Source organism: Triturus cristatus, chromosome 6, assembly GCF_964204655.1.
Source record: "Triturus cristatus chromosome 6, aTriCri1.1, whole genome shotgun sequence".
NCBI lineage: Eukaryota > Metazoa > Chordata > Amphibia > Caudata > Salamandridae > Triturus > Triturus cristatus.
In genome coordinates, this window is record NC_140589.1 from 1051057084 (window position 1) to 1051073637 (window position 16554).

Below are 16554 nucleotides of genomic sequence, written 5' to 3' on the forward strand. Positions count from 1 at the left end.
TTCCCTACGCGGTCCCGAATATTAAAGTACGACAAGGGTTGACGCGCCCATGTAGGAGCTATTAGTATCAGCTTGAGAGACTGTTGCCTGAGTTTGCGTACCACGAATGGAATGAGTAGGAGAGGCGGAAAAGCGTACGCAAATCTGCCTGACCAGTTCATTCATATTGCATTGCCCTTCGACTGTTGGTGGGGAAACCGGGCGGTGAAGGTTGGGCATTTTGAGTTTTCGTGTGTGGCGAACAGGTCTATGTCTGGTTGGCCCCATTTTTGGAAGAATGGGAGTAGGACTTGTGGGTGTAGTTCCCATTCCTGGATCTGTTGGGTTTGTCGACTCAACAGGTCGGCAATCTGATTGTGAACTCCTGGAAGGTGTTCTGCTAGCAGGTATATGTTCTGGGGAATGGCCCATCTCCAAATGTTCTGTGCGAGCTGGGACAGCTGGAGAGAATGTGTGCCTCCTTGTTTTTGTATGTAATACACGGCTGTCATGTTGTCCATCCAGACGAGGACAGTTTTGTTCTGGAGATGTAATTGGAATGATTTTAGTGCTAGGAATACTGCCAGTAGCTCCAGGTAATTGATATGGAGCCCTTTCTGTTGAGTGGTCCATGTGCCCTGAGTGGTGTGTGTTAGGAGATGGGCTCCCCATCCTGCGAGAGATGCGTCGGTTGTCAGCACTATTTGTGGAAGAGGCTCTAAGAACGGCCGGCCTTTGGACAGGTTTATGGTGTTCCACCATTTTAGAGAGCGATGTGAGCGGCTGTCCACCAACACCAGATCTGCCATTTGTCTGTGAGCCTGATTCCACTGACGTGCTAGACATTCTTGCAGGGGACGCATTTGAAGCCTTGCATAAGGCACAATGAAGATGCATGACGCCATCATGCCTATGAGTTGCATAAACACTCTTGCTGGAAGAGAGTGTTGGGTTTGAAATTTTTCGATGAGAGCTTGTATTTTGGCTATCCTGGCTGGGCTGGGATATGCTAGTGCTTTGGAGGTATTTATGGTGGCTCCCAGATATTGATGGATGTGGGAGGGATGGAGATGAGATTTGGGATAGTTTATTGTGAATCCCAAGTTGTGTAAGATTTGAATAGTTTGGTGAGTGTGTAGGATGCACTTGTTGAAGGAATTGGCTTTTATGAGCCAATCGTCTAGATATGGGAAGACATGAATTTGTTGTCTCCTGAGATGCTCTGCTACTACTGCTAGGCATTTGGTGAATACTGTGGGCGCAGTTGTTACCCCGAATGGAAGGACTGTAAACTGATAGTGTTGTCCGTCCACCACAAATCTTAGATACTTCATGTGAGCAGGATGCATGGGGATGTGAAAATAGGTGTCCTTGAGGTCTAGATGTGGCAAGGAAATCGCCTTGTTGTAGTAGTGGGAGTACTTGTTGAAGAGTGATCATATGGAAATGATCTGAGTTTATGTACTGATTTAGGAGTCTGAGGTCCAGGATTGGTCTGAGTGTCTCATCCTTTTTGGGGATTAGGAAGTACAGTAAGTATACTCCTGTACCCTGATGTTGTAAGGGAACTGGTTCTATTGCGTGTTTTTGCAGCAATGAAAGCACCTCTTGTTTGAGGAGCGTAAGATGGTCTGGTGACATATAGCGTTGTTTGGGTAGAATGTGTGGAGGGGTAGTGGTTAGTTCCAGGCAGTAACCATACTGGATAATTTGTCTTACCCATTTGTCTGTTGTGATGGAGTTCCAGACAGGTAGGAACTGTTTGAGTCTTCCCCCGACTGGAGTGGAATGGTCTGGGGGGGGGGGGGGGGGGGGGGTGGAGGAAAGTCACAGTTTTGTGGCGGGAGAGGTACGAGTGTTGGTACTGCCTCAACCTCGTCCCTTGGTGCTGTTTCCTCTATATCCTCCTCTAAAATATCCTCTACTGGGGGATGTTTGTGTAGAGGATTTGAATGTGGAGGAGGCGTCTGCTCCAGTGTTTTTGGAGGCTCCCCTGTAGAAGGAGCGTCGAAAGGAGCCACGTGGTTGTGGAGACTGCAATACTCCCATGGATTTAGCAGTCTCTGTGTCTTTTTTCATTTTCTCAAGTGCAGTGTCTACTGCTGGTCCAAACAGTTGTTCCTGATTAAATGGTTGGCTAAGTATGGTAGTTTGTACCTCTGGCTTGAAGCCTGAAATGCGTAGCCATGCATGGCGTCTAAGGAGTACACTTGTATTTATTGCCCTAGAGGCAGTGTCTGCGGCGTCAAGTGCACATTTAATTGAGGCATTTGAGATAAGTTTTCCCTCTTGTATAAGGTCATTTGCCTGGGCCTTGTATTGGTCTGGTAGGTGTTGTATAAGGTCTTCTAACTGATCATAGTGAGCCCCATCGTAGTGTGCTAATAGGGCTTGAGTGTTGGCGATACGCCAATGATTAGCGGCTTGTGCTGCTACTCTTTTGCCTGATGCCTCTAATAGTTTGGCTTCCTTGTCGGGGGCGGTGTATCTCCTGTAGTTTGGGAGTTGGCACGTTTCCTTGCATTGGAAACGACCAGGGAATCCAGAGCGAGCTGCCCTTTGATGTAACAAAGGTCTTCTGGGGCAGGTCTATATTTTTTCCTCAATTCTTGGATGGAGTACCCTGGCCCGTACGGGGTCTTTAAACACCTCTGTGGCGTGTTTTATGACCCTTTAATAACGGGTAAAATTTGAACTGACTTTTGAGACTGTTCAAAGGTGTCTAAGAGGAAGTCTTCCTCGGGTGCATCGGAGTGCATGGTGACGCCATGATAAAGTGCTGCTCTGTGCACTAGTTGTCCAAACACCAGGTGGTCATCTGGAGGTGATGGTTTGGAGGGATATGGTGTAGGGTCAGGCATATCTGGGAGAGGGTATGCCCAGTCGTCCAATGGTACAGTATCTGGGTTTGTGAACGGATTATTAAGATCATCCGGATCACCTGGATCACCCCCGCCCCCTAGGTCATCCCCATCATCCTGTGGGGGTGGTGTATGTGATGGAGATGGTAGAGGTAGTGGTGGTGTAGGCCGAGGGGGTGGGGGAAGTGGAACAGGAGAGGAAGGAGGAATTGGGATGTTGCCGAGTCCTTCTTCTTTATAGGAACTGGGGCAGGTGTTGTATCCGGTTTCCGTTTCCTACAAGGTACAGCAGTGACATGTCCAGTTTTTGGATTAATATAGATCCTTTTTTGTGTTGGATCTGGGTGGAAAAGTTCTTGGTCTTGAGGAACAGACTTTGGCGCCGATTTTTTCGGTTCCGATCGAGGTTTTGGGTGATCGGTAGAGTCTTTGGCTTTAGGAGGTGTATTCTAGTCCTTAGCCGGTAGTTTCGGCGCCGATTAAGGTTTTGGTGCCGAAGTTGAGTCTTTAGGCTTAGGAGCTTTCGGTGCCGGCTTGTCAATGGGTCTCGGTGTTTTCGGTGCCAAAGGTGCCGGAGCCGGTTTCGGTGCCGAGGGGTCTTGTGTCTTCGGTGCCGATGGCACAATGATATGTGGTTTGCTCGGGCCCGAGCCAGTGGAAGGCTTGTGTTTCGTCGAAGCCGAGCCCGAAGGCGGGGCTTCTGAAGGGTGTTTTCGGTCTCGACTGGGGCCAGCTGGCGAAGTCTTGACCAATGCCTTTGGTTTTGGAGGGGTTGGGGTAGGGGCAGTATTACTCACGCGAGTAATGGGGTCGTCTGAGTCATCTGCTTCGGAGATAATTTGAAATTTCCCGGAATCTTCTTTGGGGACATCGGGACCCTCATCAAAGATGTTCTCTGGTTCCGGGGCTGGTCTGTGTGCCATGATATGGCGTCGAGCTCTTCGATCCCGAATGGTGTTTTTGGATCGAAATGCGGCGCAGGCTGGACAGCTGGACTCGTTGGGATCCGGCGAGAGGCACAGGTTGCAGACCTTATGATGGTCACTGTGTGGGAATTTTGCTCCACACTGGGGGCATTTTTTAAACGGCGTCCTTGCCATGAGCCGTAGGCCTTACGGCGCGGATAGGTCCAATCGCCCGCGTCGACGTCCGGAACCAGTCCAATGAATTTGATGTCGAGTGAAGGTGCCTCGATGTAGTTTTAGAAAAGTTTTTCGCTTCGAAAGCTTGTTTCTTGAAGTTTTCTACTGGAGTGGAAAAGTTACATCCGAACCCGATGGCGGAAAAAAACAATCTGAGGATGGAGTGGATGCCCATGCGCACTGTAGTCCAAGGGAGGAGTCACCTATCTCGTGACCAAAGACTTTTTCCGAAGACAACAACAACCTGTAAGCATCCGAGCCCAACACCAGATGGCGAACTATCCTAAGTGTGTGATCTGCAGCTCATATGCCTTGAACATATTTCTTTTTTACATGAAAAGAACTAAACTGTTCACTGACCTTGACTCTGGGAATTTTACCAACCGTCGAATCTAAACCCGGTGTGCACGCAAACTACCCTGACTGACTTCCATGACGCCCATGAAATTTCGTTGCTGTTCCTTGAAGTACCTCGGTGAAGTGCGCAGTGGTATCTTGGAGTACGCTTCACCAGTGTGATTAACCTAAATGACTACACTGCTACACAGCGATATGCTGCAGCTGTGTTGGAATGTTAGCGGCCATGTTGAAATTTCTACGATGCCAACTTGCTCTCCAACTCCAGGGATCGAATACTTTTTGATGGGTTTGTGAGGGGGAAATGGTGGCCAGAGTTAAATAAGGAGGAAACCTACCGTGAGTCCTGACAGTTACCATCATACACGTACTCAAAAGGAAAAACACACCACACTGCTGACAAAATGAAGTCTTTATTAAGTTAAAAATCTTGTATCAAACCAAGACTTAAGGAAACACCTGAAAGAAAAACATACAGGCAGGGATGTGGAATTCCTATGGCCCGACGCCCAGGACATATTGTTTGGGGTCAAGGGCAACAAGTTTTCATATTGTATTTTGTCCTTGGGACAAGTAGGCCCAACCCCCTGCAGCACAAACCCTTTGGCTGCCAGTTTGCAGTACCACATTATGGATCAGGGAAGGGCACTGTCTGCGGTTAAGGTAATATTTTATTCCATATGTTAATGCTTTTCAAACTTGTATTTATGGGTCATTAATTGAAAGCCTTTATTATTAGGGTGAGCGCTCTAAGTAAATATACTCTGACTGCACTACTCAGTGGTTCCAGTATAAAAATGTGCACACACTTTTTCAAGGTTTAGCAATATGAGACTATGTATAATGCTCCCAGAATGCTCTCTGATTTGATGCAAATATTTGCAGAAGCTTGAAATAAAGATATATGATTCTTTGCTTTCAAAATAAAATGTTCGTAAAAAAATGAAAGCAGGAAAAAAACCATCTAGCTAAACTACTGTAAAATTTCAGGTACCATTTCTTTGCAGCATCATTTAGTAACATGTGCTGATGCATGCTAGTATTTCCCAAAAATATTCATAAGGGAAAATCAGTGTAACCAGTTTCAATAAGACTATGGAAAACAAAAATAAACAAGCATTGGAAAAGTCAGTAGGTCTGAAATTGGTGGTCAGCGTTTTAGTTTTGTCAATGTGTGAATTGTTTTGGCATGGTTTTTGTAAAACTTTATTGGTGTGGGAACTGCTGGGCCCTCACCATTATAACAGACATTAGCAAAAAAGTTTTTTGTCTCAAAAAGCACACACTGCCACAGTAGTTACTGGCACTGAACAAAACTATTTTGTGTGCCGATATGCTCCTTGTGAAACAGCAGAATGCTGTCACTCGCAGTGAAGCCAGGCGATACAGAAAGAGAGACAGAATTTTAATAAGCACAAAAGGTCATGGTCAACGCCAGACCAAATTAGGGGCCCAATTATTAAAGAAAATCTCAAAAGTGCACCCATGGCATATGTCCTTGCATTAAGTGCAGCTATACGGCTTTCGTGAATTCCCAAGAATTTACAGAAGTAGGACAAGAAATAGTACTCCTAGAAAATATTTGTGAACTGCATTTTAGCATGAGCAAATGTTCATATGTAGATTTGCTCATGCGAAAATCTGAGTGTTTGCAAGTTCACTTTCCCTGCAACCACTTTTTTCCCAACCCTGGAAGAAGTTTTATGTCTGCCATTGTCAGGAGTACATTTCCAACCTTTCTCAATATGGGAAAAGATTAGAGAAGAGTTGTTGAAAACACTTAAAACATCCAAGTTAGTAGGTTTGCACAGACTCAAAAGGGCATTCTAACCCTGGAACTATTGCTTACCACTTCCTTCAGCCCCAGTATGTAGATCTGCGGAAATCTGGCAACATAAGGGGATTGCAAGTATTCAAACACTACTATGGCGTGAGCCATGGCATAATCAGAAAGACTATATCAGAACTCTTATATAATGAGATTGCTGCCATAATTTGTCACCGGACTACATGGCACCAAATGTACAAGTGGATCTTGTTACAGGACAAGTCGATTTATGAAGCAACCTGCCCCATGGACAAGTAGATATTTTATTAAATTCCACACCCCTGTACAGGGTTAAGACTTTAAAACATATGCAAAAAATACAGGGCCACGAAGAGGAGTTAGACAAAGATTTGCAGCAAAACACAGAAATCTTTTTCATTTAGATATGTACAGTGTTTGCTGCCAGTAGAATTGAATAAAAATGGGTATCACTTGCCTATTAAACACGTCATTATTCCAAACTCACATCTATGACTCATATTAATGTTATCATCTACCCGGCTCACAAATACTGCACACTGCCATATGCTTTAAGTGGTCCTTTCATATACCAACCCATGCAGAATGAATTAAGACACACTCAACAGTCCGATAACGAGGCGGTCAGTGTACATGCAGGGATGGATACATTAAGAAAAAATACTTGGGTTATGGGAGTACCAAGTAGGTCGAAACATGAAAGACATTAAGAAAGCAGGAAATAGCTACTTCAAGTGTCTTAAATTTAAATAGCCTTCTAGCTGGAAACAGGCGAATCATTTAGTCAAAGGGCATGCTCTTATCCCTTTACAAAACACAGCTAGTTGAGTGCAATGCTATTAAGTGTAGGCAATTCAACAAGATTTCCTTCTGCAAGTCCAACACTTAGACCTCAGTCACTGTGCACTCGCCATCTGGTCTTCTAGATCTTACGCTGCCCCTTGCTTGCCCACCACTTGTGCCACCTCTATCTTGCACTGTTGGGTTTGCATCTGAAGATAATAGTCTCTGTTGTGTTGATGACATGTGCAGCTGAAGGTGAGCTGATATATCCTCACTATCACTACTATCATCAGATTCAGTTTCCTCCTGAGAAATATCAGAAGGCAGTATCCTGTCAGAAAACAGATGTCTGCCCTCTTCAGCTTCACCTCTGTTATTCGGGGAGGGTAGTCCCTCAGAATTTATTTGCAAGTTTGCAAACGATGTCTCGAAGGAGGTGCTTGCATCAACAGGTGGAGTTACTGGACTTGTAGGCTGTCCCCCGAAGGATGTCAAGGGCCGGCCAGTAGATGCAGCCTGCACTGGCTGTGCGGATATGGCTCCCTGTGCAACTGAACTGTCTGCGCCATCAGCCAAATTTTCTCTTGGTAAATTGAGAGATGCAGAATCACAGTCTAAACGGAGACCAGCAACTCCCTTCTTTGGGATGTCTGTTATGTCCCTCTTGATTTTGCGTCGCCTGCCATGTTCATTGCGCCGGAACTGTACCATGTTTTCTAGATCTGCCACGTACAAAAACCCAGCAATCAACATTTCTGTGTGCTTTTTGCCTTTTGTAAAGGCGTCTTCTAGCTCTCTGCTTGTGCGCTCATCGTACTGCCACCATCCATTCCTGCCCTCATAATACCATGTGTGCTCTCCATTCCCTCTACTTGCTGTTTTCAGATCCTCTGGAGACAGTAAGGTTGGTTTGTCAAGGAAGTCCTCAGGAATCTCTTGGCGGCACAGGGCACATCGCTTTCCAAGCCAGGAAGCTCCCTTCACACACAGGTAGCAAAAGACATGTTTGCATGGCAAACAGACTGGGTGCACACACGTTTGGAGGCAAATGGCACATTCAGGAACTGTCAGAGAAGCAGCTGCATTTGAACATGGCTCAACAAGTTTCTTGCTCGTGGGAAGCATAACAGAATGATCAATTTCTCCAAAACCAGACATCCTATGTAAAACGATAAGGAAAAAATAGGTATTAAGTGCCAATGAATGTAATGTTCATTTCACACGCAAAAGAGCTATAAACATTTTTTTTAAAACACAAAGCAAAGATCCGATCACAATTGCTGCACAGGAAACAACATCTTTTGTTGAAAACCACAAATGCACATATAATCAATATGCATTCCACTAAAAGACTAACACCGTTGCTCTCAACATAAATACGTTAGCATATACTTATCCTACACGACAGGATTTGGCAATAAACAATACAGGTTCCCATATTCACTAAGCAATAGCATTTTATTAACACAAAACAGAAAGTAGTTTACAGCTTCAGCTCGCCCACGAAGGGCATGCAGCAAGGTTGCTAAACACTTTTTCATGAACACTGCCTATTGTTTGAGTAAAGGCGAAACAATGCATTGACTTGTTCACATGACGTTATGCGAGAATGGGCGTTATGCGAAAATGGATATTAGCCAAAAGTTAAAAGCACAACTTCTAGAATGAAATAACCAATGTAATGGCTTCTGTTGACAGGGTACAGTTTTATTCATATGACTTATATCTGCAGCAGTCGACCGTATTTTCGACGTTTGAAACGTTGCACAGGCTCTGCTCAGGCCACCACATGGATTAACGGTGCACACTTTTGTGATAAAAACGTACACAGCACTACATAGCCCCTCTAGCTACATTTACACCATCTAGATAATTCCAACAGAAGAAATCCAAATCACCTGCCAATTACACCCACATATATCCAACACCACAATTAGACAAAGTATCCAAGATGCAATGGATGCCATCTAATTGAGTGCCACATCACCCCATCAATTGCAACCAAGGTACATCATGCACAAACATCCGAAAGACAAAATCTAATATACACCAACACAGCTTAAAGATGCCACACAACAAGCAACATCAGACCTAGGCAACCTGTAACAGCCAGAGGACATTTTACCATCATAAGAGGTGTGTAAGCAATCAGTACATAATCTGCAGAACTCTCAGCACCAAAAATCAGATACCCACTCGTCACTGAGCAAGAAACTTCCAGCTGGCAATGGGTGGACTAGAGCAAAGTATCCATAACATGTCTCAGGTCGACTTAGACTCCAGTAAAGTGAAGCTACCCTAGAACTGCCAATAGAAAGCTCAATAGTGCTCTCAATTAACACAAGCCCAGCACAGACACCAATTATCTCCTAGTAGAAGACCCAGTAAGTGCCATAAATTTAATTTACAAAGCAGCTTTATCAATCTGATATTTTCCAAAGTGAATACCTTCTAGCTCCCTTGCAGTCAGACTGAGGCAATTGCAAGGGTTGTGAAAATTGTAAAAAGGTGTTTCAAGCAGTTGTGATGACCTTGATGTAATCTTTAAGGGCAGACTGCTTTTTACTTGGTTATGCGAATGAAGGGTTGAATCAGCTGGTAGCATACTGCTGTTGTTGCCTGATGGTGATGGGGGTCTGAAATGATCTACTTTTGATATAAAACGGGTTCTGAAGTCATTCCGCTTGAGAATTAGCAAGAGGGAGGTGTTCAATTGGACTGGGTTGCTTTAGTCTAATGGGCATTCATGAACTCTTATCTAGGCCCCTCACAAGGTTTTCAAACCAGTCATATAGGCCAAGGGCGAATGCTTGCCACTTTCTGACCTGGAATGCCATATCCTGGTAATGAGTTTCCAGATAAGTCACCACACCATTGTCAAATCTCTGCTGCTAGCCGTTTCATAAACAAACACACCGGAAGGACTGAAAGTCCCTGAAGCAATGTCCATGTGCCATTAAACAATCTGTGCTAGCTCCTTTGTTGAAGAGAAGACCCCCAGCTACAGTACCTGCCTGGTCAGAGAGTTTTCTGGAGCCCAATATGCAAACAAGATTAACCCCCCTCTCCCCTGATGGTCATGGAGTTGTAGAAAGCCTGGAAAAAAACCCATGCATTTTCAGAAAGTATTTCTACCAAACGTTTGGGGCATATTGACTTGGATTCAAGCAACAGCTCCCAGATTCGGTATAAGCTGACACCCCAGTGGCATATACAGTACATATCTTTTATTCAAGGATCACTGCCCACCCGAGTAGAGGACAGTAAGGATCATAGGAAGAATTTGTTGCTGAACAGACACAAGGCGGTGTCTATCTGGACAGTAGAGAACTGGCCATTATAGTCAGTCAAGTGATAGGTCTCCTCAACACTACCTGCACAAGGCTTTTGTGTAATATCTGGTTTTCTAAGAATTTTCTTTCTGCAAAGACAATGGTTGAGACCATATACTTACTCTGATCAGCACTCCGATTGCGCTCAAGCAAGTGCGAGTCTAGCCAGGTCTTCAGCTTCTTACGGAATTCGAGAAATGAGAAGGCAGCTCTTATGTGTAGCGGAAGGTTGTTTCACACTTTAGGAGTGATGTAGGAGTAGGCTCGACCCCTTGATCCGGTTTTCCATATGTGTGGGATGTCTGCAAGTCGGAGTACGGATGTATCTGGAAGATTTATATATGCAAATGTGATTGCTTAGGTATGCTGGGCCAATGGTATGTAATGCCTTGGAAGTGGGGGTGGGGAGATTGAATTCTATGTTCAACACAAATGGGGCCGCTCCTAGTCTAGTGACCGAGGTGCTCTACGACTAAATTGTGAGTGGAGGAGGATACACCTTGGTACAATCACGGGAGACGCACCTTGAGGAAAGTCTGACTACAGGGGTCTTCCTTCCCTCCTCCTCCCATGGGGCATGTAGGTTCTTGTCCTAGGGCTTAACGTGAGCCATTCTACGGTGGAGTGTGACACAGGTCAGCTCACCAAGTGGTACCTACTCACCACGAAGTTGGTAAGAACGGAGCCCACTTGTTTTAGGTCCTGATGAATGCTACGGACCCAACTGGGCCACACGGCAGAAACATGTTGACGGCACCCACTACGGTGAGGGGACAGTACATTTTCCCCATTGCACCGTTCACTTGTTTTTAATATCATATAGCTGCCAGTCACATTAAAAATATAATTTGGTAACTATAATGGTTGTTAAATCTCACTCACTCTTCACAGGCCCACACTTAGTTTAGAAGTGCATCCCTGTCGTCGGGTGTATGCACGCCCTCTACCAAACCGAGTTTCTAGAGGGCGAGGACTGCCGATGATGAAGCATGACACCTGGTGGTGTGTGAGGCCAGTCCTTCACTTTTTGTGAGATGTCCACACTCACAATTTAGTCTTCGAGCACCTCGGTCACTAGACTAGGAGCGGCCCCATTTGTGATGAACATTTTATGGTGGAGGCTGGCCTGCTCCTAGTGCCCCGCGCCTCTAGTTCCCTCCCCCAGGACCTCCCCGGGGTTAGTGTGGTTACAGGAGATTGAATTCTATGGCAGGACCCGGAGGCCAGGATTAGGCTTTTCCTTTCTCCACTTTTATTCACAGCAGCCTTTTATCAAAGTACAAAACATTGAAACAAACTACATTTCCCATGGTACATTGGATAGACTGTTTTTCTCTTTGATTCTCCCAATCAGGACGCCTCTGCTTGTATAACGGTCCCCGCAGATGCTCCTTCTTTGTCTTTCTTCGCTACTCCAGCAGCATCCAGATAAGTCCTCTCTGTTTCCATTATTGTGCATAGTTTGTACAGTATTTCTGGTGTTTTACTAAGGAATTTCACCCTCGCGGCTTAATCACGCCTTGTACCACGTACTGGATTGTTTTGTTGGTGAATTGCTAACGTTTCACTATTTCAGGGACTGCGGGAGCCTCACATAGCTACTGCGCAGTCATTCTCTTCAAATGAACGCTCGCGCACGGCCAGCGCAGGAAACTGACACGGAGGAAGGTTTTCTGAGGTCATTGGCCTCTAACTTTCTCGATGTTGCATCTGTCTGCCGCTTGTTAAGGGAAAATCTGCCCTGCTAGACAGCATTCTTGATGCGTGAAAGTGAGCGCCTGCCTGGAGACAGACACCCGTATTCGGGTAAGATAATTAATACACGCTAGTGGGACAGTCCCAGGCAGATTACTTTTCTTCCCCGGAAAATAAAGGGAGTAAGTCCCACAACTACACCCTTTTGACCGTTAAACCCTGTCAGAGGGTCATACATTAGGTTCCACCTAGCCAGCTTGCCCCACTGACTCAAGCTATACCAATGGAGAGCTTTGAGGGTGAAGAGTACATTGAAGAGAAGGAAGTTACTTACCTCCCAATCAATCACTTTTGCGAGGTAATGGATGCCTGCATAACGAAGGCTGTATCACAGATGGTGGCCCCCCTGGAGAAGAGACTCATGGCATTGCAAGCCCAATGCTAAAAACCCTCAACTAGAGGGAAGACGTGTCAGGGTCTTGAGTCCCTTTACCTCCAGGCAACCACACCAAGCCCAACTCAGATAAACGTAAGCGCACGGAGGGGTCAGAGGTAGATCTGGATGCTTTTGAGCGCCTGAAAAAGACGTTTATGGATGCCCAGCCCATTCAAGAACCGTCAGGTCAGGGTGCTCTTGAGAAACCCCCAGTATCATCCCCCCAAGGTACTCCAGGGGACAGGGATGACTCCCCAAATACTTCTGACAGTGACGGGGAGCAGCCAGACCCTGGGGGCCTAACCCGTTCCCGACTCAGTACCAGCAGTCCTAAACCCGGTCATGGCAGCAGACCAACTAGATCCAGATGACCTACTGCATCCGTGGTCGGTGGAATGGTTCCCGGCCCCAAAGGTTTCCTCCTACATGGCTAGCAGGCTTAGGAAGCCCTTGGATAAGGAGGTAAGGAACTGTCTCAAGGCGGATAGCCTGCAGCTGTCTTTGGAGGTGTAGGTGGCCCTAACCCCGGAAATAGATACAGATATGGCCACCTTCCTCGCCAAATTCGGCCGCGACCCCAAAAAGGGCATCGACAGGTCCTGGCGATCTTGTCAAGACAAGCTACTGGACATAGCAGGTCCTTTGGCCAAAATAATGGACATGGCGGAGGACGCGAAGGTCTCCGGTTTGCTGATCTGCCCTGAAGCCTTGTCTAGCTGGGCTCAGCGGGCAATAATCTTCTTGGGGAACGCCAACTGCATGATCTCTACCGAGCGGCGCAGATCCTTGCGCATCAAGATCGACCCCAAACTGGGGGATCTTTCCACCTCTGAGGCAGGCATGGTCGCCCAAGGCAACCTTTTTAGAGACCCTTTTATCCAGGGACTGGGAAAGTTTGTTAATACATTTAATTCCCTAGATAAGGCCCAAACCTCCATTAAAATAATATTAAACCTGTGTGTTTTTGCCTCTGCCAGCCGAGGAGGAGAATCCCGCCGGGTACAATATCAAGACTCCAGTAAATTCGGGAACTTCTACCAGACCAGACCAAACCAAACAACACCAGTTGCAGAGGTGGCAGGGGTGGCCACAGGGGCCAAAACAATTCACAAGGTGAGAACCGAAGGGATGAAAAACCTCTGGCTTCGGGGTTGTTTGGCATTGTTCCAGCAGAACTGTGGGTCCTTCAAACAGTCCAAGGGTTTCACATTGAGTTCTATGGGACCCACGTCCAAACCCATGACCCCTGGTCTTCCCAAGGGATCAGCAGGCCCTGATCGACTTAGAGATAGCAGATCTCTTGGAGAACGAAGCTATTGTCCCCACCTCCAGACCCCAGTCCTCCCCCCCCCCCCCGGGTTCCTGAGCAATCTCTTCCTAGTAGAGAAGAGGGACAGAGGCTAGCGTCCGGTGATCAACTTAAAGGAGTTCAATGTGTGGCTCCTATATCATCACTTCAAAATGGAGGGCATTTACCTCCTCGGGGATCTTATGCAGAGCTCGGATTGGATGGTCTGTTTAGATTTAAAAGATGCCTACCCGAGCGTGCTGATTTTTTCCACCCCACAGGCACTTTCTGCAATTCCAGTGGGGACCCCATGTATTCAAATTTACCTCCCTTCCTTTCGGACTCTCGTCTGCCCCTTGGTGTTTTACCAAGCTGATGAGACCTGTGGCAGAGTTCCTATGGGCACAAGGAGTGCGACTGATTGTCTATCTCGGTGATATTCTCCTTATGAATCAATGCCCTCGTGCACTCACCCTCTAATTGCAGATGGTCATAAAACTTTTTAGAGTCCCTACGCTTCATGAACAACACGCACAAGTCCACTCTGAACCCGGCTCAATCCATTCAGTTTCTAGGTTTCTTTATCAACTCTGTAGAGGTGACCCTAAGCCTCCCTTCCCAAAAATTGTCCAAAATCAGACACGAGCCAAGGAGAACCCTGACCAACCCTCAGATCACTCTAAGACAACTGGCCCGCATAATGGGCCTGTTCTCGGCTTCCATTCAAGTGATATTAGTGGGACCCCTCCACTACCCGCCTCCACAAACACCTAAAGATAATGCACCTCCGGAAGGGTTTATCCTACTCCTAACGGGGCCCACTCTCGGCGGAAGCGAAGGAGGAATTCAAGTGGTGGATCTTCAATATGGAGGCCTGGAATGTCACCTAACCAGACCTGGTGATCGACTCCAACGCCAGCAGCTCGGGGTGGGGCGCTCACTGCAGTGAGTTATCTACTGGAGGAAAATGGTCTTCTGAAGAACAAGCCCTTCATATCAACTGCCTAGAACTGATGCCAGGTGCTGGCCGAAGGACAAGGTCCAGTGCACAGTCCTTCTGAAGATGGACAATGTAGAGGCGGTCCGTTATGTCAATCATCTCGGGGGTACTCGCTCAAAGGCCCTGTCGCACCTTGCCTGGACTCTGCGGGAATACTGTTTGTCCAATCACATATCCCTGACGACGAAACACCTTCCAGGCCAACCCAACCAGATAGTGGATTGGCACTCCCGTCACTGGAGGGATGTCAGCTTGTGGCAACTGAACCCCTTAGTCTTCCAGTGGCTTCAGGAACGTTGGGGCTCATTCTCAATGGCTCTCTTTGCCTCCCACCTAGACTTTTAGGTGGAGAGGTTCTGCAGCTGGAGACCAGACCCCTTGGCAGTAGCGACGGATGCTTTCCTCCAGGACGGGACCCTGAAACTGGCCTATGCTTTCCCTCCATTTACCATGATAACGCGACTGTCGGCCCAAGTGCGCAGACAAGGGGCGGATCTGGTTGTGATCACTATAGTCTGGAGGTCAAAAGCCTGGTATCCAGTGATGGAACTTTCCTCGGATTTTTCAATCCCTCTACCCCTGGACCCAGATCTCCGGAGAGATCCTCAGGGCAATCTTCATACCCCGATACTGGCAGGATCCCTCCGGCTAATGGCATGGAGGATTACCGGGAACGATGGAAAGTCCCGGGAATTTCAGCGGAGTCTGCCTCACTCCTCGCCAAGGCGTGGGCAGATGGTACCACCAGACAATACAAATAGGCTTGGTCAAGATGGGTATGCTCGTGTCCCCAACGCCAAATGGATCCCGTGGGGACAGAGGTTGTAAACATCTTGAATTTTTTACCACACATGGCCTCACAGGGATTAGCATACAGGTCCGTTAACACCTTTCATTCAGCAATCTCAGCGGGACACCTTCTCATAAATGACCGCCCGGTGGGAGAACACCCGTGGGAATGCAAATTCCTAAGGGTTATTAGATTATCTTTTCCCCCGGAACCTAGATAGTCTGTGCTGTGGGACGTGAATAAAGTTCTTAATTTATTAATCTCCTGGCCTTCCAATAGGTATTTGCCCAGGAAATAACTATCAGCAAAATTTGCAATGCTGCTTTGCCTCATATCCTATTGCAGGGTATCTGACGTGCAGGCTTTGGATATTACAGGTACGATTTTCACTCCACATAGGTTAACTTTTCACATTTCTTTAAGAACAAAATGCAACTCTAGAGTGGTCTCTTATCCAGAATTTCAAAGCATGTCAAAACTATTTATGGTCCGGACCCTTAAAATGTAGGAAACGGTCACGGACAAGCTTCACCTCCATGGGGACAGAAAACTGTTAATCGCTTTGTCCAAGCCTCACAGAGCGGTTTCCTCCCCTACGATTGCCAGATGCATTAAATGGGTAATGCTGAAAGCGGGGATCAATACCTCCCAGTTTGGCACCCACTCAGTCAGAGGAGCCATGGCTTCTAAGGCCTTCTCCCTTGGGGCTCGATTAGAGGATATTCTCAATGCAGCAGACTGGTCTTCCGACTTCACTTTTAAACGGTTTTACTTCAAACCGGTCTCATCCCTGGCAACCGTAGTGGCGAACCAGCATTAAAATAGCCCAGTGGTTCCCAAACTGTGAGCCGTGGCTCCCTGGGGAGCCATCAAACCTAGCCAGGGGAGCCGTGCACCAAGCACTTTAATGCATTTAATGTTGAAGAGTCTGTTGGCTTCAGTTAAAACTAATTAGACTTAAACGCATGATGTCGATGATTTCTAAGTGACATGCCTAAAGCTGTAAACGTAGTGCTTAATTGATGGCATGTCGAGGGAGATGACCTCCATATTTCACTGGATCCCCACGTTCCAACGCTTCCAA

General features: G+C 46.7%; 1 protein-coding gene across 1 annotated transcript in view; it reads right to left on the reverse strand.

Moving 5' to 3' along the window:
- Positions 1 to 4733: 4733 nt before the first annotated feature.
- The window catches only part of LOC146820975 (E3 ubiquitin-protein ligase RNF146-B-like), a 48142-nt gene continuing 36321 nt past the window's right edge, over positions 4734 to 16554 (reverse strand). The window contains exon 2 of the mRNA XM_085611869.1: positions 4734 to 8088. Coding sequence (XP_085467995.1) covers positions 7032 to 8087 — 1056 coding nt within the window. The 5' untranslated portion in view covers position 8088 and the 3' untranslated portion in view covers positions 4734 to 7031. The remainder of the gene's footprint in view (positions 8089 to 16554) is intronic.